The 21,988-nt window shown below is 40.5% G+C and overlaps 1 protein-coding gene across 4 annotated transcripts in view; it reads left to right on the top strand.

Annotated features, from left to right (window-relative positions):
• orc4 (origin recognition complex, subunit 4) overlaps positions 1 to 21,988 on the top strand; it is a 66,070-nt gene that overhangs the window by 25,300 nt on the left and 18,782 nt on the right. For all 4 annotated transcript variants that reach the window (XM_043694129.2, XM_043694127.2, XM_087989239.1 and 1 more), the window contains exons 5-8: positions 1,103 to 1,193; positions 11,851 to 11,926; positions 16,806 to 16,891; positions 18,642 to 18,690. In XM_043694129.2, the coding sequence (XP_043550064.2) occupies positions 1,103 to 1,193; positions 11,851 to 11,926; positions 16,806 to 16,891; positions 18,642 to 18,690 (302 nt within the window). The remainder of the gene's footprint in view (positions 1 to 1,102; positions 1,194 to 11,850; positions 11,927 to 16,805; positions 16,892 to 18,641; positions 18,691 to 21,988) is intronic.

Here is a 21,988-nt window from a genome sequence, read left to right as displayed (position 1 = left end):
CTGGAATGAGCAGGTTGTCTGATGAGAAAAGATTGTGTCTTTCAGTGGAGTTTAGAAGAGTGAGGGTAACTTGATTAAGTATACAAAATCCTAACTAGATTTGACAAAATGAATATGGAAAGGACGCTTCTTTTGTGCTTCAGGCCAGAACATGAAGATATGGTTTAAAATTTAAAGTTAATTTCTCTTTCTGAGGCTGTGGCTTTGTATCCCTCTCACGTTGGTTGTGATAAGGTGATTTGAATATTTTTAAGACCGTGGTGAAAGAATTATTTTTAGGTTATGGAATCTGGAGTTATTGGACGTGGACAAGTCTAAGCACAAAAAATGGTGGTAGGAGGAGCTGAGATGATGAATGGATTAGCTATGATCTTAATGAATGGCAGAGCAGGTTTGATGGGCCAAATGGCCTACCTTGCTTCTATTATTATGAAACTATGAAGCCTGCCATGGTCGTCTTAAATGACCAAGCAGGTTTGAGAGGCTGAATGGTCCACTAAGTTTTTGTAGTATTCCTAGAAAAGGTGCTTGCAACATGTCATTTTGTCTGTCATTTTTGTCCCGACTCTAACCAATTATTCACCCATATTACCCAGTTACCTAGTAATCCGCTTCGTGTAGTCTACCAATTGCCTCCTGGAAGATCAGGTAACCAATATCTTTAGAAAATGTTCACCAAGCTTGTATTACCTGTTTCTCAGTCAACAGATACTACCTGACCTGTGTATTTTTTAACTTATTTTTATTTTCAATCTATGTAAATGCCTAAGTATCTCACAAGTGACCGCATCAATAAATTCAGCAGTTCATTAGGATATAAATGCTAGCTCTTGGTTCAATTGAAATAAATGACAGATTTTAGTAAATGTCCCCAATTCATTTGCGATCATAAATAGCAACAGTCCTTGAAAATTTCTACCTTTTTTAATAATTAATTTTGTGTTTTCTTGAAGTAGACAAATAATTGCTTCTACCTTTTTTAGTAGAATATATGAAGATAGAATTGTCCATGAAAATGAGTTCATTGTACAATTAATGTTGAAAGTGCAATCACCTTTCTCAGAATATTATTGTAAATCTGTGTGGCTTTGTTGTTTTCCAGAAATTTGATGGATCTTCTAAAACAAACAGCTGTTCAGGGGGAGAGCAACTCTGTCCTCATTGTTGGTCCCCGAGGAGTAGGAAAGACAATGGTATGTATTGTTTCTCTCACTCTGTCTCACTCTGTCTCACTCTCTCAATTGCCTAAGTCCCGAGGGAATGTCAAGTTCCCAGAAGGTTTGCGTTCACAATGATATGTTATGGCTGGTTGGAGTAAGAAAACAGTACTGCCTTCAGTGATGCTCGAATGTAATTGTAACTGCAAGATGGACCAATGCAAAGCCATGGGAGGAAAAATATATTTTCTTCTCTTCTGCATGAAGAAGAAATATTTGAGCAGTATTAAGTTTAGAAACTTGAATAAAATTAATAGATCGGGCTGGAGAAAATAGCAGAAATAGTGCTGACAACAGGGAAGGTGGAATAGTTGGAATTCCTACATAATAGGGTATGAGAGATAGAATTTCAGATGAGCTTAAATTTACATGGAGGGTAAGATGTGATTCTGCAAGGAAAGATTTGTAGTAGCAGTCTGCAGATCATTTTTAGGATAAGTATTTTAGCAGAAGATGGACAGGGGTTAGGATGAAATTGACATTGATTTCATAGAAATTTAAATGGCGAGGATCCGAGGTCGTGGGCTTTGCTTGGGGGAATTTTAGGTTGTTATTACCAAAGAGCTAGGAGCAAGAGTCAACAATTCAGCTGCTTGAGCCTGCTCTACGATGTAATGCAATCATGACTGATCTTTTCTCTGCCTTATTCCTGTTTTATTTTAACTCCTTTCCATAACCCTTTAATGCATTACTAATTAAAAGTCTGCCCATGTGAACTCTAGGGTAGTGAATTGCACAGATTCACAACCCATTAAGAGAAAAGATTCCTCCTCCTTCTCATTTAAAACTATGACTTTTCTTTCTAGATTGTCCCACAAGGGGAAACATCGGTTCTATATCTACTTTGTCAATTCCAGTAGCATCTTGTATACCTCAGATCTCTCATTCTTCTAAACTCTAGCAAGTATCAACCTAAACTATTCAGTGTGACCTGATAAGCAAGCCTTTAATTTCTGGAATTAAGCTAATGAGCCTTCTCTGAAATGCATCCAATGCAATTACATCCTTGAATAAGGAAAGCAAAACTGTAAAAGGAGCACGCGGTGTCCACCAACACCCTGGGTTGTTCAGGGAGAGGTGGGTGCCGCGGGGAGTGGAGTGTATTATTTCCCCGTCCAATTCTATTTTCATTTAACCCCTGCCCTCCCCTTCACTGTTTGATCACGCAACATTGCCCTTTGATGTGAAGGGTACTGTTTGTCACTGTCCACTCTGGTGTTTCCTTTCTTCCTGGTGGTGGAAACTGAATAAAAATTCGTGCACCTTGTGTCTTTCACTGTGTCTCACACCTGCACACACATAACATGGGTGCTGGGGGAATAAAAAATAAGCACTACCACAGTTAGGCGGTAGTGTGGGGGTAATAATAAAAAGGGAGTTAAAAAAAGAAAATAATCAGCAGTGTCAGAGGTTCTGTTAATTCTGAGAGCTGGCTCTGTAAGAAAAAAAAAAGCAAAACTGTACTTCAGATGTGGTCTCAGCAGTGCCTTGTACAGCTAAAACAAAGCTTGCCTACTTTTCTACTCCATTCCTTTATCCATAAATGCTAAAATTCCATTTGCCCCCCCCCCCCCCCCCATTACCTGCTTTACCTGTATATTAGCTTTCTATGTTTCATGGAAGAGGGCACTCCAATCCCTCTGCACCAAAGCTGTCTGAGGTTTCTCTGCACTTAAATGATAATTTGCCTTTTTATTCTTGTGACCAAAATGGATAACCCCACTCTTATCCATGGTAAGCTCTATCTCTCAAATATTGGCTTATGCGCCTAACTCATCCATGCCATTTTTAAGTTCCTTATTTCTTCACTTCACCTGAGCTTGCTTCGAATTTAGTGTCATTTGCAAATTTGGCTATAGTACTTTCTAGCCATGCATCTGAGTCATTAATACAGATTGCAAATAGTTGGGGCCTGAGGACTGAATCAGGTGGCACCCTGCTGAAAACACTCGTGATGACTCTGGTTTCTGTTGTTTAGCCAACCCTCCATCCAGACTAACCCCAGATGTTCTTGTGTATTAAGCTTTTGTGCAGCATCTTATCAAATACCTCTTGAAGTCCAAATATACTAAAACCACAGGACCCCAATATGTACATTGTTACAACTTTGAAGAAAATAGAGCAACTTAGTCAAAAACAGTTTACTCTTCTTAAAACCATACCGACTCTGGATTAGTTTTTTGACTTTCTAAATGTCCTGTTACTACTTCTTTAATAATAGATTCCAACAATTTCCCAGTGACAGACTGAAACTAGTGGTCTATAGTTTCCTTCTCAGCCACCCTCCCTTTTTGAATAAAGATGTTATATTAGCCTTTCTTCAATCTACTGGAACCTTTCCAGAATCCAGCAAGTTTGGAATTTTGCAACCAGTGTGCCCACTACCTCTGCTCCCACTTCCTTTAAGATCCTAAGATGTAGGCCTAGGGACTTAACTGACTTTAATCACAATGTCTTCATGAGTACATTTTCCCAAATGGGAGTTGCTTCAAGTTCTTCATTTTCTACAATCTCTGCATTATCTGTTGCGATTTGAGGTGGTTTCAGTTCTCATTTGTAAAAATGGGCACAGCATTGACTTAATGTCTCTGCCATTTATTTCTGTGTTTCCCATCCTTCACTTCCTAGTCTTGCTCTTTTTAAAGGACTAACATGCAACTATTGTTGTTTATATTCTCTAGGAAGCTTCTCCTGTCCTTTGCTTTATATTTTGCACTAGTTTTCTTTCTGAATCTTTTGCTGTCTTTTTTTCCACTTTTTAAAAAATCAACTAAGGATTACTAAAACTTACTTTATCTTCCAGCCTGCTACTGACCTTTGCAATACGGTGTGTCTTTTAATTTTCGTCTTTGTTGTCTTCAACTTACAGCCATGGATTTTTTTTTTCACCCGCTTCATAATCTATCTTTCGAAAATATATTTTATTTGGGAAGAACTGCATATCTCAAATGTCTGTCATTGTTCATCAACTGTGCTACCTTTTTAGTCTTCCTGTCTGGGATGCTGTTTTCACTTTTCCCAAGAGAATCCTTTGCCAAGAGATCATTCATTAATCCTATCTCATTACACAACACTGAAACCAAAATAGCCTCCTCCCTGGCTGGTTCACCAACATATCGTTTCAAAAAACAATCTCTAATGCATTTCATGAACTCTTCCCCAGAGGCTACCCTTGCCAATTTCATTAATCCAGTCTATATGCACATTAAAATCATCCATGATATTGTCCTATCTTGCATGCCCCTGGTATATCTTGATTTGTACTGTGCGCTGCTGTGGAACTACCATTGGGCGATCTGACGATTACTCCCTCCAGAGACTTCTTTCCCATGCTATTTCTACCTAGACTGATTTACATCTTAATCGCCCAAGCAATAATCACTTCTTACTGTAGAAATGATCTCTTCCTTTTATGAACAAAGCTACTTCATTTCTTTTTCTATCGTAAGACCATAAGATATAGGAGTAGAAATTAGGCTGTTCAGCCCATCGAGTCTGCTCTGCCGTTCAATCATAGCTGAAAAGTTTCTCAACCCCATTCTCCTGCTTTCTCCCCGTAACGCTTGATTCCCGTTGATTGTCAAGAACCTGTCTATCTCAGTCTTAAATATACTCAATGACCTGGCTTCCACAGCTGTCTGTGGCAATGAATTCTGTAGATTCACCACTCTCTGGCTAAAGAGAGTTTCTCCTTCTCTCCATTCTTAAAAAAAGGTCTTTCCTTTACACTAAGGCTATGCTATTGGGTTCTAGTCTCTGCTACCAATGGAGGCATCTTCTCTGTCCAAGACATTCAGTATTCTGTAGGTTTCGGTGAGATTTATTCCCCCCTTCACTCCCCAGCATCCTTCTGAACTCCACTGAATATAGACCCAGAGTCATCCAACATTGCTTATATTTTAAGTTTTTCATTCTTCGGATCATTCTTGTGAACCTTGTCTGAGCATGCTTCAGGGCCACTACATCCTTCCTGAGATATGGGGCCCAGAACTGTGCATAATATTTCAAATGTGGTCTTACCAGACCCTTACAGAGCCTCAGAAGTGCAACCTTTTTTTTAATATTCAAGTCCGCTCAAAATAAATTCCATCATTGCACATGTCTTCATAACTACCGACTCAACCTGCAAGTTAACGTTGAGAGAATCCTGGACTAGAACTCCCAAGTCTAATGCATTTCAGACTTCTGAATTTTCTAGCCATTTAAAAATAGTCCATGCCTCTATTATTTCGACCAGAGTACTTGACCTCACACGTCCTCACATTGTACTCCAACTGCCACTTCCTTACCCACTCTCCTAACCTGTCCAAATCCTTTTGCAGCTTCCCTGCTTCCTCAACGATACCTGTCTCTCTCCCTATCTTTGTCGTCTGCAAACTTAGCCAGAATGACCTGAGTTCCATTTAGATTGTTAATGTACAAAGTGAAAAGTTGTGGTCCCAACACTGAGCCTTGCAGAACACCATTTGTCACCAGCTGCCATCCTGAGAAGGATCCTTTTATCCCCACTCTCTGCTTTCTGCCAGACAGCCATGCTTCTATCCATGCTAGCACCTTGTTTTCTGACACCATGGGCCCTTATCTTGCTCAGCAGCCTTCTGTGCTGCACCTTGTCAAGACCTTCTTGAAGTCCAGGCACTGGGAACCCGGTTCAATTCCTGCCTCTGGTAACCGTCTGTGGAGTTTGCACGTCATCCCCGTGTGTGCGTGGGTTTCCTCCCATAGTCCAAAAGATGTGCAGGTTAGGTGAATTGGCCATACTAAATTGTCCATAGTGTTAAGTGCATTAGTCGGGGGTAAATACAGGGTAGGGGAATGTGGGTGGGTTACTCTTCGGAGGGTCGGTGTGGACTTGTTGGGCCGAAGGGCCTGTTTCCATACTGTGTATGGAATCTAATCCAGTCAAATCTCAGGTAACATCCATTGGCTTTCCTTGGTCTAAGCTTCTCATTGCTTTCTCAAAGAATTCTCACAGATTTGTCAGGCATGACCTCCCCTTGATGAAACTGTGCTGACTTTGCCATATTTTACCATACATTTCCAAATGTTTAGAAATCTCATCTTTCTCAATGGATTCCAAGATCTTACCCATGACCAAAGTTAGGCTAATTGGGCTGTAAATTTGTCTTCTGTCTTACTTGCTTTTTAAACAGGGGCGTAATGTTAGTGATTTTCCAGTCCTCTGGGACCCTCCTGATTCTAGTGATTTCTGAAAGATCATCACTAATGTCTTTGCTAGCTCTTCAGCTATCTCCCTTCTGGGGTGTAGTCCATCTGGTCCAGGTGACTTCTCCACCTTCAGGCAATTCAGTTTTTCTAGCTCCTTCTCCTTGGTGATGGCTACCATACTCAGCTCTGCACCTTTTTCGCCCCCCTCAAACGTTTGGGATATTACTCGTTTCTTCCATTGGGAAGACTGACATGAAGTAATTATTCAAATCCAGAGTCATTTCCTTGTTCCCCGCAACTATCTTCCCAGCAGACCACTTTTTCCCTTATGTCTAAAGGAACTCTGACAGTCTCCCTGTGTATTAGTGGCGAGTTTACACTCTTATTTAATCTTCTCCCTCCTTTTTTTTTGTGTGGCCCTCTGTTCATCTTTGTAAACTTCCCAATAGGCGGGCACTATTTTGTTTGGATAATCAATTTTATTTGGAAAATCAATTTTAAATGCCTTTCTTCTGGTGCTCGGAGTTTTAAAGTCTGCTCTCCATTCAGGAGACTGCAGCAGCACCCAGTGAGCGAGACACCGTCCCCAACCCTGCCCCCTTAACCCCGTCCAACAGCGTCCCCAACCCAAAACTGGTCCTGCCCCCCCCTCCCAGCACAAAGTGCGCGAGCCCCGCCCTCAAACCAGTCCAACCCCCCCCCCCCCACCTCCAAACCGGTCCAATCCTGCCCCCCCCCCCCTCCCACAGCACAAAGCGTGCAGGCCCCTGCCCTCAACACAGTCCCCTGTCATGCCCCACCCCTCTGGGGCATCTGGACTGCACACCAACAACAAGGCTGCTGCTGCCGCCTTTGTGGGGTAATTCTCCAAAACAGCACGCGCACTCAGCTGCAGCCACACAAACTTTTTACTGCAACTTTTTGACCGGTTCCATGTTTGCCTTGCACAGGACAAATTATCCCTGGGAAGTGGGGAATGGGGGGGGGGGTCATGAGACACCCCTCTGTAGAACTGCAGGGAAAATGTGGGGAGGGAGAGAGGGCGGGAGGTCAGTCATTTGGAGACGGTGTCTGTTTAATCACTGAAAACAAAAGACTCGATTCACTGTTGGAAACCCGTCTTTGATATAATGTTTCTATCGGGACCTTGAGATCTCCTTTGGATAATCTGATTTTCGGATAATTGGTATTTGGATAATCAAGGTTCCCCTGTATATGCTTTCCCTTTTACTTTGATGCAGTCCCTGACTTCCCTAGTCAGCCACGGTTGCATCACCCTCCCTGTACAATGCTTTTTTCTCCTTCGATGAATTGCTTCAAGAAATGCCGTTGCTGTTCCACTGTCTTTCCTGCTATCCTTTCAGCAATGTCTCTACAAACAGTTCTGCTATTTCCTTCAGAAATCTGGGGTGTAATTCATCTGGTCCAAATGATTTTATTACCTGCAGACCTCTCCGATTCCCCAGTACCTTATCCTTTAGTGTTGGCCACTATACTCATCTTTGACCCCAGGCTCTCTTGAAGTTGTGGTACGCTGCTGGTGTCTTCCACTGTGAAAATTGGCAGAGGAACCTATTTTGTTTCCTCTGCCATTTTTGTTCCCCAGTACAAGTTCTCCAAACTTTTTATTTTTCCAGTGTCCACTCTTGCTTCTCCTTGAGCTTTTTTAGATATCTGAAAAATGTATTGCAATCTTCTGGCTTTACCTAATATTGGAGCATCTTTCCTTCCTTCCTTGCCGCTTCCCCTCCACTTTTCTTTTCCATTCTTCTGGTTTTTGAAGGATTCCCAAATCTACGATTTCCTACTAATTTCTTTTTGCCTTTTATGCTGTTCCTGACTTCCCTTATCAGCCATGGTTGCTTCATCCTCCCCTTAGTAGGCTGCTTCTTCCTTGGGATGAATTTCTGCTGTACCTCCTAAATTATCCACAAACTCCTGCTATTACTGTTCCACCATCTTCCCTGCTGGGCTCCCCTTCCAATCAGCTCTGGCCAGCTTCTCCCTCATGCCTTTGTAGATACCTTATACTTAATTGTGATACTAACATTCAATTCCAGCTTCTTCTGTTCCAATTACAGGGTGAATGCTATCATACAATGGTCATTTCCCTCAAGGAGTTCCTCACCTTAAGCTCCCTAATTAAGTCTGTATCATTACCCATCACTAAATCCAGAATTGCCTGTTCCCTTGTGGGGTCTGCCACAAGCTGCTCCAAAAATCCAATTCATAGACATTCCATAAATTCCTTTCCTTGATGTTCAGTCAACCTGATGATACTAGTCCACCCGCCTGCTGACAACACTGAAATCAATTACATTTTTAAAAATAAAATTCTGCTGGATATTAAATGTAGAAGCAAGAGCTTTTTGTCTGCTGTCTTTGAATGGATAGCCTTACTGTAGGGATTTGGAAAGAATCTCAGTCTTGCAGTGACAGAAACATGCAGGACATTCAAAATGTGGTTACTGTGATTTGAAGTAGTTTTCAAATTCAGTGTGTGGAATGATCCTTTTTTGTTCTCCATTTATGTGGGAAGACCATAATGGTGTTCAGTTAGACCACTAGTTAAAGGATGTAACTTTCCTTAAGTTTTTGTTACATCCTTTTTATCGTCGAGGGGCTGCTTTGTTCCTTTTGATCATTTTTTAAATGATTTTTTAAAAATTAATTAAACATCTCTATTGCTGTATGGATTAATTTGAATTAATATACTATTCAGATTAACATTTGAAGTTATGTAATCAGCTTAGAAAAATAACCTCTTGCAGGAAGAGTATTCTGTCCCAGGGTTGGTGGAAGGTTCATAGGAATTGATTAGTCATATGTCAGTAAATAGTGTTTTACTTTATTTTAATTGCTGCAGGGGTGTTTTACCTCTATTTTCCTAATAGAATATACTTGACAAAATTTAACTCCAGTCTTTTGTGTTTTTCAAACTGTTTTAATTGGCTGGAATTTAAACGCTACCATTTACACTAAAGTCAGGAGCAGAGATGTTGTTGTTGTTGATACTAACCCATTGTTATCCCAACTGATATTACTGGACAAGTCTATATGGACTTCAGTAAAGCATTTGACCGGTTCCTCATGGTACTGGTTAGCAAAGTTAGATCACATGGAATACAGGAAGAACCAGTTATTTGGATACAGAATTGGCTCAAAGGTAGAAGACAGAGGGTGGTGTTGGAGGGTTTGTTTTCAGACTGGAGGCCTGTGGCCAGAAGTGTGACACACAGAATTGGTTCTGGGTCCACTGCTTTGCATCATTTATACAAATGATTTGGATGTGAACATCGGTATAGTTATAAGTTTGCAGATGACATCAAAATAGGTGTCGTGAACAGCTAAGAAGACTACCTCAGAGTACAACAGGATCTTGATCAGAAGGGCCAGTGGGCTGAGGAGTGGCAGATGGAGTTTAATTTAGATAAATGAGGTGCTGCATTTTGGAAAGGCAGATCAAGGGAGGACTTATGCACTTAATGATAGGGTCCTGGGGAGTGTGGCTGAACAAAGAGACTGTGGAGTGCAGGTTTGTAGTTCCTTGAAAGTGGAGGTTGATAGGATAGTTTAGTATGCTTGCCTCCATTGGTCAGTGTATTGAGTATAGGAGTTAGGAGGTCACGTTGCAGCTGTACAGGACATTAGATAGGCCACTTTCAGAATATTGCATTCAATTCTGGTATCCCTGCTATAGGAAGGATGTTGAGACTTGAAAGGGTTCAGAAAAGATTTAACATAACGTTGCTAGGGTTGGAAGGTTGAACTCTAGGGAGAGGCTGAACAGGCTGGGGCTATTTTCCCTGGACCGTTGGAGGCTGAGGGTTGACCTTAAGAGGTTTATAAAATCATGAGGGGCACAGATAGACAAGGCCCTCTTGGGGTGAGTATGCCCAAACTCGAGGGCATAGATATGTGAGTGAGGAAAGATCTAAAAGGGACCTAAGGAGCATCTTTTTCAGGCAGACGGTGCTAGGTGTATGGAATGAGCTTCCAGAGGAAGTGGTGGAGGCTGGTACAATTACAACCATTTAAAAGGCATCTGGGTGGGTATATTGAATAGGAAGGGTTTAGAGGGATATTGGCCAAATGCTGGCAAATGGGACTAATTAGGTTAGGGTTTTTTGGCATGCTCGAGTTGGACTGAAGGGTCTGTTTCTGTGCTATACATCTCTTTTGACTCTAACTGTAAGTCCAGTAAGACTACAACTGGAGTATTGTGTGCAGTTCTGATCACCACGTTGTAAGCTAGATGTAATTGTTCTGGAGAGAGTGCAGAAAAGATTTACAAGAATGTTGCCAAGGCTGGGAAATTGCAGCTATGAGGAGAGATTGAAGAGTTTGGGGTTGTTTCCCTTGGAGCACAGAAAGCTGAGGGCTGACATGATTGAGGTATACAAAATTGAGGGGTAGAGAGAGAGTGAGATTAGACAGAAGGAACCTGATCCCTTGGCAGAGTTCAAAAACCAGGGGTCATAGATTCAAGCTAAGTGGCAGAAGGATTAAACTGGAGAAAGTACCCTTTTAACACAGAGTGTGGTGGATAACTGGAATTCACTGCCTGAGTTGGTAGTGAAGGCAGAAACCTTTTTTAAAAAGTACCTGGATCTGCACCTTAAGTGTTGTAAGGTGCAGGAAGCTGGGACTAGAAAGGGCATCTGGTTGTCTTTGACATGGACAAGATTGCATGATGCATCATATTTTGTTTTGATCATTAGTACGTGGTCTATCACAAACAAGAATGCAATGTTGCAGATGTTTAACAATCAAAGAAGTTAAGATGAAATAGAATAAACCAAACCATCTCTAGTTCAAATATTTGAATTTGAAGATTTTTGTATCCCATTAATCCCAAAACACTTGTTGATAAACTGAAGCAAAAACCAACAGCTTTTGTACAGCAAGAAAAAACACACATTGTATTGTACCCAGAAATGACACTTGTGTAGTATTCTCTCGAATCCCTGTGTGAAAGAACTACAGAGGTTTATGTGAAGAGATTTAAGTGACATCTCTTTCTTGATCTTGCAATACTTCCTCAGTCTGTCTCGCTGTCTGACTGTTTCTCAATTCTTCCAATTTACAGATATCATTTATTGTCTGCTTCTGCCAGAAAAAGACAAAAACCTACCTCAATTAGATTAAAAATAGCCACCCAAAATAGTAATTGTGGATATTTTGAAATCGATCTATTCCGAGATATTACTGCACACTTCTGGAACAAGTGGGTCTTGAACCCATGCCTCCTGGTTCAGGGGAAGGGACACTAGACCTCTTGTGGTGCAGAAGTAAAGTGTTATTTATATCGGTGCTAAAATAATATTAGTTGGGACCTGGCAGGAATTTGTGAATGTTATGTTTGAAGATCCTTGCTCTTGCTTCATTTTTCAGAGGTTTAAAAACACAAAACAAACTACTGGTGGTAAAAGTTGATGCTTAAATTTTGATGTTTTTGTTTCAGCTGTTGAAGAGTGTGTTGAGTGAACTTATGGAAATGAAATACATTAAGGAGAATCTTCTACAAGTACACTTAAATGGTGAGTCACTTTTTCAATGTGCTATCTTTATAAGAGGAATTTGTGTAAATACTGAAACTGTCGTGATTTGCATTGCAGTGACTGCAGATTTGATGAGATGATGGGGTGTAATTTTCAGCATGTTCGTATCGCACAGAAAATGATGTTATTGGCTAGGTGCCGATGCTAGATGCGAAACCACTTTCTTCCCTTTTGGTATCTGATGAAAAACGAATTGACTGAATGGTTTCTAGAATAGGTACCCAATCAACACTACCAGCTATACACTCCATTCGAATACTAAAAATTATCCTGGATCTATTGAAAAAGAATTGACTGATGTTCAGGCTGTGCCTTACCATATCCTTCCAAATCACTTCATATAGAATAAACTTACACTGAGATATGCAAATTTTAATGATGTACATTATGGAGGTAGAAAACTCATTCATGCCAACCAGATATCGTAAAATAATTAGTCCTATTTGTCAGCATTTGGTCTATATCTTTCTAAGCCCTTTCTATTCATGTACCCATCCAGATGTCTTTGAAATGTCGCTGTACCAACCTCCATCGCCACCTCTGACAGCTCATCTTAGACACGTGCCACTTTCTGAGAAATTGTCTCCTTGGGTCCCTTTCCCATCTCTCCTTACACCTATGCCCTCTAGTTTTGGACTCCCCTACCCTGGGGAAATGTCCTTGGCTGTTCCCCCTCATGATTTTATAAACCTTTTATAAGGTTACCCCTCAACCTTCTCTCCAGGGAAAATAACCCAAGTCTATTAAGCCTCTCCCTGTAGCTCAAATCCAGCAACATCCATGTAAATCTTTTCTGAACCCTTTTGAGTTTAACAACCTCTTTCCTGTAGCAGGGAGAACAGAATTGAATGCAGTATTCCAAAAATGGCCTAAACAACGTCCTGTACAATCTCAATATCTCAACTCCTGTAGTCTTTGCACTGATCATTAAAGGCAAATATACCAAAAATCATCTTCACTACCCTGTTTACCTGAAATTTCACCTTCAAGGAACTATGAACCACACCCCCAAGATGTCTTTGGGCAGTACTCCCCAGGGCCCTACCACTCAGTGCATCAGTCCTGCCCTGATTTGCCTTGCCAAAACGCAGCACCTCACGTTTATCTAAATTTAACTCCATCTGCCACTCCTCAGCCCATCGGCACATCTGATCAAAATCCTGTTGTACTTTTATTTGCTATACCACCAATTTTGGTGTCATAGAGTCATAGTTCTACAGCATAGAAACAGCCTCTTTGTCCAACCAATCCATACTGTCCATAATCCTCAACCAAGCCTCACCTGCCTATTCATGTACACTTCCAAATGTTTTTCAAATGTAACTGCACCTCCATCTAAAACTCCTCTGGAAGTTCATGCCACACACAAACCAGTCTGTGGAGGAAGAAAAGTTGCCCCATATGTCTTTTTTTCAATTAAAATATATATATAAATGAGTTTTATTACAATAAACACAAAACTACTCAAAACAGTACAAAGAAACCCACTAATTACCAAAATAAATAACAAACTAATAAATCATGACTATTATAATAATAATAATAATAATAAACACAAATATAATACAGCTGTCTCTTTTTATTAAGAAACAACTTTCTCCTCTTCCCCTTAAAAATATGCCCCCAGTCTTGAAATCCCTCACCAATTAAAAGGAAAAGACATCAGCCATTCACCTTAATATTCCCCTCCGAGACAACAGAACCAGTGCCGCAAGAAATTCAGTATTGAGGTACTCAAAGGCCTGGAAAAATAGTGTCATGTCGCCAACCTCTCTCCACAAACCTAACGACCTTTTGACAATTTTGAGTTGCAGGATCATAACAGCCTTTGGTCTGCCTTCAAGACTGCTATCATCAATGCTTGCAAAAACTCAACCAGGTAATGCCAAGACTGGTTTGATGAGAATTATCAGGAAATCCAAAAACTGATGAGCTGGAAGCACATGGCATTTCTGTGTGTAAAACAACACCTGCACTCTGAAGAGAAAAGGCAGGCCTCCAGGTGACTGAAGGCAAGATCCAAGAACAAACCTGTGACTAAAAGAACAGGTGGAGAAAGCACTGGAGGCCCAATGAATGGCCCACAAACATGATCTGCTGGGTTTCTTCTGTTCTGTCAAGACCATTTATGGACCAAACAGCCAAGGCCCTGTCCAACTGCTGGTCAAGGATAGATTGACCTTTGCCAAAGACAAATCTGCAAACTTGCTCATAATTTCCCCTATATTCACATCCAAATCGTCTATGTAAATAACAAAGCAGAGGACCCAGCACCGATCCTTGTGGGTCACTGCTGGTCACGGGCCTCCAGGCCCAAAAACAATCTTCGCTATCGACCTGTCTCCTTCCTACCTTCCAACCAATTTTATATCCAAATGGCTAGCTTTTCCTGTGTTCCATGTGATCTAACCTTGCTAACCAGCCTACCATGGGAAACTTTGTTGAATGCCTTGCTGACGTCTACTGCTCTGTTTTCTTCAATTCTATTTGTAACTCCTTTTAAAAAAAAACTCAATCAAGTTATTGAGACACTATTTTCCATGCACAAACTGTTATTAACTGTCCCTCATCAGTCCTTGTCTTTCAAAATAACATAGACCCTGTCCCTCAGAATTCCCTCCCAACAACTGAGCTGCTGCTGACGTCAGGCCCTCCAGTCTACAGTTCCCTGGCTTTTCCTTACCACTTTTATTAAATAATGGCACCACGTTAGCCACTCTCCGGTCTTCCAGCACCTTACCCACTGCTATTGATGGTACAGGTATCTGAGCAAAGGGCCCAGCAATTGCTTCCCACAAAGTTCAGGGATACCTGATCCTGTCCTGCAGATTTATCCACCTTTTGGGCATTTTAAGACATCCATCACCAACACCTTCCTAATGTGGACATTTAGGAGAGAGTGAGGACTGCAGATGCTGGAGTACCAGAGTTGAAAAATGTGGTGCTGGAAAAACACAGCAGGCCAGGCAGCATCCAAGGAGCAGGAGATTCCTGAAGAAGGGCTTATGCCCGAAACGTCGATTCTCCTGCTACACATTTTTCAACTCTAATGTGGACATTTCTCAAGATATTTATTTCTAATTTCTCTAGCTTCCATATCCTTCTCCACAGTAACTCCTGGTGCAAAATACTCATTTAGTATCCCACCTGTCTCCTGTAGTTCCTGTAGTTGGTATTGTTTTTGTTTTATTCTCTTCCACAGTTACTCCTTTGCCCTTAATGTAGAATTTATTTGGGTTCTCCTTAACGCTACTTGCCAAAGCTATCACAGTTCACTTTTTGTCTTTGAGTTCCCTCTTGAACATGCTGCTACTGTCCTTGTACTGGAGGGATTCACTCAATCCCAGCAGTCTATACTTGCCATATGTCATCTTTTTCTTTGCTAGAGGCTTAATTTGTCTTGTCATCCAGCATTACCTACATCTACCAGCTTTGCCCTTCACATTAACAGGAACATACTGCCTCTGGATTCTCATTTAATTCCTTTTTGAAAGTCTCCCACTTTTTTGAAAGTTCTTGCTAATACCATCAGAATTGACCTTCCTCCAGTTTAGAACTTTAACTTTTAGGTCCGGTCTATCTTTTCCATCACTATTTTAAAACTATTAGAATTATGATCACTGGTCCCAAAGCTCCCTCACTGTCTCCCAAGTCACTTGTCCTGCCTTCTTTCCCAAGAAAAGGTCAAGTTTTGCTCCTTCATTAGTAAATTATCCACATACAGGAATCAGAAAATTTTCTTGTACACACTTAACAAATTTCCTCTCCATCAAAGCTTAACACTATTGCAGTCCCAGTCTACATTTGGAGAGTTAAAATCCCCCACCATTACAACCCCTATCATCCTTACAGGTATCTGAGATCTCTATACAAACTTGCTTTTCAATTTGGTGTTGACTACTGGGGGGCCTGTAGTACGATCCCAGAAAGGTGATCATCGCTCTTATTTCTAAGTTCCACCCAAATTTCCCTGGACATACTCCCAGGAATATCCTCCCTCAGTAAAACCGTAATGTTGTCCCTAATTAAAAATCATGACTCTGCCTCCTCTCTTGCCCCCCGCTTTGTATCCTTCTAATAACATCTATACCCTGGCACATAAATATTACAGAAAAGGGGGATAGGTGGGGGCAAGAGAGGAGGGAGAGATGATGGTTTTGATTAGGGGTAGCACTAACTTAATTCCAAGGTAATCATGCACATCAGAAGCAAGACCTCTCCAGTATATGTTTTTAATCAATCAATCACAAAACACAATTTGAGTGTTACTGTCTCTTAAAATGAAAATCTGTGGTTGGTCCCGTGCAATTTACCATTTCTGAAAAAAGTTGTCTTTCATATTTTTTTTCTGCTTATTGATTCCAACGTTTCGTTGCTTTATTAGTTTTTAACTTCTGTTGGCTTCAACTTCCATAGCTCGGCTGTTCCAATAAAGTCACTATCCAAAGTATGTAGACAGGATAGCTTTTATTCTTAAATAGTATTGTTAAGTGTTGCCCTGTATATTTATATATTTCTCCAAGAAGTGAGTAATTTTTGTTTTACCATTTTCTGTTTCTCTTCTTGTTTAAAACCATACAGAGGGGTTTAGGTTGTTTGTGGTCTCTTGACTGTCAAATGTTCGAATTTTCTTTTGGCATTCTGCATTGTGTGCTGTTCCTTCCCTCCTTTTTCAGTTTTGGCACACTTAAAATTTCGAATTTGTATAATGAATGTTTTCTTGAGTTGGGGAGGGCCTTTCTACTTTTACCCCTTTGTTACTTATCAATCAAGAATATTACAAATAGGAAAGCATTTTTGTTTTACAAATGATGAATAAATAAGACCACACTGAACATTTTATTTGCTTATGTTTTAGGTTTATTGCAAACAGATGACAAGATTGCACTGAAAGAAATCACACGACAGCTCCAGCTTGAGAATGTTGTTGAAGATAAAGTTTTTGTGAGTCATTGTATACCACATGAATATTTTTCAATTGTGACATGTTGTAATAATCTGTTCAATTTTTTTATTTGTTAAAACAAGCTCATGTTTACTGAACAATCAGTAAGTTCACAGTTTAAACATCTACAGGCCCGCTTTATCATATTTTAAATTTAATGACTTGGTGTATCAAGAAAAGCAAAGGTCTAATTCACAACCATGTAGCTACTATGATCAATTTTATAGTCATCTAACCTTTTAATAAAAGCAAGCATACCAATGTGCACCAGATTCTTTCTCCCATTCCACTGAAAATTAAATGACTGTGCATAGAATCTGGATATATGTGATAACGAGAATACTCCATTTATATTTATGCCAACTATGTTGTATGTAGCACTCTGTATCCTGGAACCACAAATAGGAACCTCGATTATCCGGAAGTCAATTAACCGAATTTCAGATTATCTAAACATGATTGCGAGGTCACGATGTTTGGCTAACTATTATCTGGCATTCAATTAATGGAACGAAATACTCCCTGTCCATGTCCTTTGGTAATCGAGGTTCCTCTGTAGTTGTAATTGTTCAAGCTACTTCTCAGTACAAATCTTGCCAGAGCTGTTTACAGTCATGGGATCATAAAAGGCATAACACATTCTGCCCTAAAGGTCCATGTTTGTACTTTATGATCCACTTGAACTCTTCTGTTCTAAGTCTACAATGATAATCTTCTCCCACCCATGTTTGTCTTAGCTCCACCTTAAATACATAGTTGCTTCAACCACTCTGTGCTTTGCGAGTTCCATTCTTACCGCTGTTCACATCAAGACCTTTTTGTTTTAACCTTTAATGCCCTATTGGATTTATGTGACTATTTTGTTTTGATCTCAAGTTATGCTGTTTCCCACTCGAGCCACCATCCAGTTTCTAAACCAAGAATACTCCTTTGTGCAGCCAGTCACACATCCTGCCTGCCTTTGTGTGGGACACATGGTGCATCTGTGACTTCATACACATTGCAGGATATACATGCTGCTTGTCCATGTAGATTTACCATGTTGTAACTTTTAAAAATTAGAGAAAAGCAGCAAAACTTACCATTATTTATCAAACAGCTTATCCTGCTGTTTTGAAGTTGCTGTACCAAAAGAAAAACCAACTACAAGAAGCAGCTCCCAGTGCAGATTCCACTTCTATACTATTTTTAGTCCCTTTCTATTTGATGCTGATGGCAAGTCTCTGGGCCCTAGCCTTGCATGATTCTCTAAGTGGTGCTGACTGCCAGGGTCCTGCATTGTCCACTTCTGTAGATGATACTAACTACCTATCTCGGGGTCCTCACTGCTCTTCTCAGCTGAAAATGTTATGCTTCTACTGGAGTGAAACTGAAAGCTGATTCTTCTGAACTGAGCTCAAACGAAGCCTTCCATGGCCCCAATCATTTGTTTTTCTGTATCTCTTCAAACTCAGCAGTGCAAACATCTCATCAATTGACATTACAGATATCTGGCTAGGCACTTAATAAGCTAGATGCTTTTTTGGAAATGATGTATTAAGGTCATTTTTCCAAATGTCTTTTTAAGAAAAAAGTCTTTTCAAAGAGAAATCAAAATCTATCTACCTCTAATACTAAAAATCCAAATTCCCAAAAGATAATCTTTATTGTGTACTATAGGGTGAGGCTTAAGCAGATTATTTTGATTTTTGACTATTTGTCTATATGCACGTGTATGTCCACTCACCACGTGAAATGTTCTAATTACAGGGGAGTTTTGCTGAAAATCTTGCTTTTCTTCTTGAAGCTTTGAAAAAAGGTACTTTTTATATAATTTTACTGAAGACTTTTTAGTTTGAAAATGTTTAGCGAATTTTGAAGATTTGTAGCTCAGGTTGAGGTTCTGGATGCAAGTTTGCAAGCTGAGCTGAAAGGTTTGTTTTCAGATGTTTCGTCACCATCCCTGGTAACATCAGTGCGCCTCTGGGGAAGCACTGGTGTTAGTGACCTGCTCTCTGTGTTTAGGTTTCCTTGTGTTGGTGATGTCTCTTCCTGTTCTTTTTCTCAGAGGGTGGTAAATGGGGTGCAATTCGGTGTGTGTATGTTTGAGAGTTCTGGTTGGAATGCACTGCTTCTAGAAATTCTCATGCATATCTGTATTTGGCTTGTCCTAGGATGGATGTGTTGTCCTAGTCAACGTGGTGTCCTTCCTCATCTGTATTTAAGGATACTAGTGAGAGTGGGTCATATCTTTTTGTGGCTAGTTTGTGTTCATGTCTCCTGGTGGCTAGTTTTCTGCCTGTTTTTTCGATGCAATGTTTGCTACAGTTCTTGCAAGGTATTTTGTAAATGACATTAGTTTGCTCGTTGTCTGTATGGGGTCTTTCAAGTTCATTAGCTGCTGTTTTAGGGTGTTGGTAGGTTTGTGGGCTACCAGGATGCCAAGGGGTCTGAGGAGTGAAAATGCTTGGTTAAAATAATAGCTGTGAATCACATAATGATGCTGATCAATCTTTTTCTTTGTTGTTTGCTTACACTCTCTGCTTGTCCTTTACCTTAGCTTTCTGCTTTCAACTCTTAAAAGTGACTGCTTGTATTGTGGTTCTGCCGCTGATATATTTCTAGGTAACTCTTAATGACCATTCTTTACATTTTGAGCTTGCATGGTTAACACAGGTAAAATGTGAGAGTGATCTTCCAGCAGAAAATGACTCCCCCTAATTACTTGGTCTCCACAATTCCATTTTACACCCAGCACCCATGTCATTCTTCCATTTTACTTGCTGTCTGTACCTTGCCATTGGAACAAGAATATTCGTCCTTTCCATCCCTCCTCCTGAACTGCTGTCTTTGACATCAGACTTGTATTTGCCAGTTATTCACAGGCACACAGACCAATTCGAAATTCCCAGTTTGAAGTGGCTGTTACATAGTGCTGCATTGTTCCTTTTAAAGATTCCACGGTTCTCTATATAAGAAAGGAAACTTAAGAATAACTCAGATAAGGCTTAAAGGAACCTTCAGAATAAGCATTGTGTTCAACTTTGGACAGTGTTGAGATGGTCTCCATTAGATAGGAATCTAAGTCCGGTTTCTGCTTTTTCTCAGCTGATTCAGCTCTGCACAGTTCAGGTTTGGAACATCTGATAGCAAAAGTATTTGAATTTCATGAGTTACATCCAAAATCTCATGTTAACTCTAATAAACCACGCAAACAAACCAATGAATCATGCCTTCTCTGAATGTTTGATGCACAGCACTCTTAAAAACAGCATGAGGAGTGAATAGCCTCTGTAAAAATTATTGTCTCTCTCCCTGTCTCTCTCCCTGTCTGTGTTTGCCTGTCTGTGTTTGCCTGTCTGTGTTTGCCTGTCTGTGTTTGCCTGTCTGTGTTTGCCTGTCTGTGTTTGCCTTTCCCTCCCATCTCACCCTTTCAAGGGGTATAACTGCTGATGTGGGATGTATTCCCAATTTCCTGCTCCAACAGGTCGCAATACTCCTTTCTATCCACTATTTGGTTATTTTTATTTAACTCACCATCTGTTTCATACTCTCTTGACCTGCATCAAAGCCTTTCAGTATTGTGCAAATCTATTTTTTTCCATGATTCAGATTCTTATGGATTTGTGGTCTCATCACATGGAATTTACAGGACACTAATAGATCATTAACCCAAGCTGAACTGTGCTGATATTTATCCTCTGTGTGAACTTCCTCCCCCTCTAAATTCTTCACTTAGTCTTCTATTCCGTTTTTTGTCATCTAGCTTTCCTTTTCAGTCATCCCTGACACTGTACCCCAGTGAAGACCATTCACTACCAGGAAAAAGTTTACCCTGAATTCTTCATGAGATTCATTAATTAGTGTCTTGACTGTGGCCCCTAGTTTTGAAAGTGGAACCATTTTTTCTTGACAGTTATCCTTCTCAAACCCATTCATGGTTTTAAAGATTTTCAGTTCAACACTCAACTTCTCCTTTCTAGTGGGGAGGAAAATGCTGCGAAGTGTGGAATCTTTCCTCGCAGTTATTAATATGCTCTTGTGATATCATTCTTTTTAGATCTTTTGGAGTCATCGTCCTACAGGTCCTTTGGCCTAAACTGGTCCATGCCGACCAAAATGTCCACCTTCGCTAACACCATTTCCCTGCACTTGGCCTATATCTTTCTAAACCTTTCCCTGCCATATTTGTCCAAATGCCTTTTTAAATGTTGTTAATGTACTCACCTCCAACAACCTCTGGCAGCTCATTATATATGTGTACCATCCTCTGTGTGTAAAACAAAAAGTTGCCTCTCTGGTCCCCTTTTATTCTTTCCACTTTAACCTTAAACTGATGCCCTCTCGTCTGCGATTTCCCCAATCCTGGGAGAAAGACAGTGCATTCATCCTTAAGATGTACAGCATGGAAACAGATGCTTCGGTCCAACTTATCCATGTTGACCAGCTATCCTAATAAATCTAGTCCCATTTGCCAGCATTTGGCCTATATCCCTCCAACCCTCGCCTATTCATATACCCATCCAGATGCCTTTTTAAATCTTGTAATTGTACCAGCCTCCACCACTTCCTCTGGCAGCTCATTCCATACACGCACCACCCTCTGTGTGAAAATGTTGCCCCTTAGGTCCCTTTTAAATCTTTCCCTCTCACCTTAAACCTTATGCCATCTAGGTTTGGACTCCACTGGGAAAAGACCCTGTCAATTTACCCTATCTGTGCTCCTCATGATTTTATAAACCTCCTAAGGGTTTATAGAGGCAGCCTCTAATGCTGCTGAGAAAATAGACCCAGTTTATTCAGCCTCTCCCAAAAGCTCAAATCCTCCAACCCTGGCAACATCCTTGTAAATATTTTCTGAACCCGTTCAAGTTTCGCAACATCCTTCCGATAAGAGGGAGACCAGAATTGCACGTAATATTCCAAAAGTGGCCTAACCAATCCTGACAATGTCCTGTACAGCTGCAACATGACCTCCCAACTCCAACACTCCATGCTCTGACCAATAAAGGCAAGCATACCAAATGCTTCGCTGTTCAAATACCAACTCTTGGCCATAATTTCTACAGTGACTTAGTGCAACCAAAGTGATTTATTCTTTTGAGGCATTGGCAGGC

The sequence above is a fragment of the Chiloscyllium plagiosum genome, unplaced genomic scaffold, assembly GCF_037043375.1.
Source record: "Chiloscyllium plagiosum isolate Xiang-an unplaced genomic scaffold, Cpla_swu_hap1 HiC_scaffold_7, whole genome shotgun sequence".
Taxonomy (NCBI): domain Eukaryota; kingdom Metazoa; phylum Chordata; class Chondrichthyes; order Orectolobiformes; family Hemiscylliidae; genus Chiloscyllium; species Chiloscyllium plagiosum.
The sequence above is the reverse complement of the archived record's forward strand: the minus strand, read 5'-3'. Positions and strand labels throughout refer to the sequence as shown.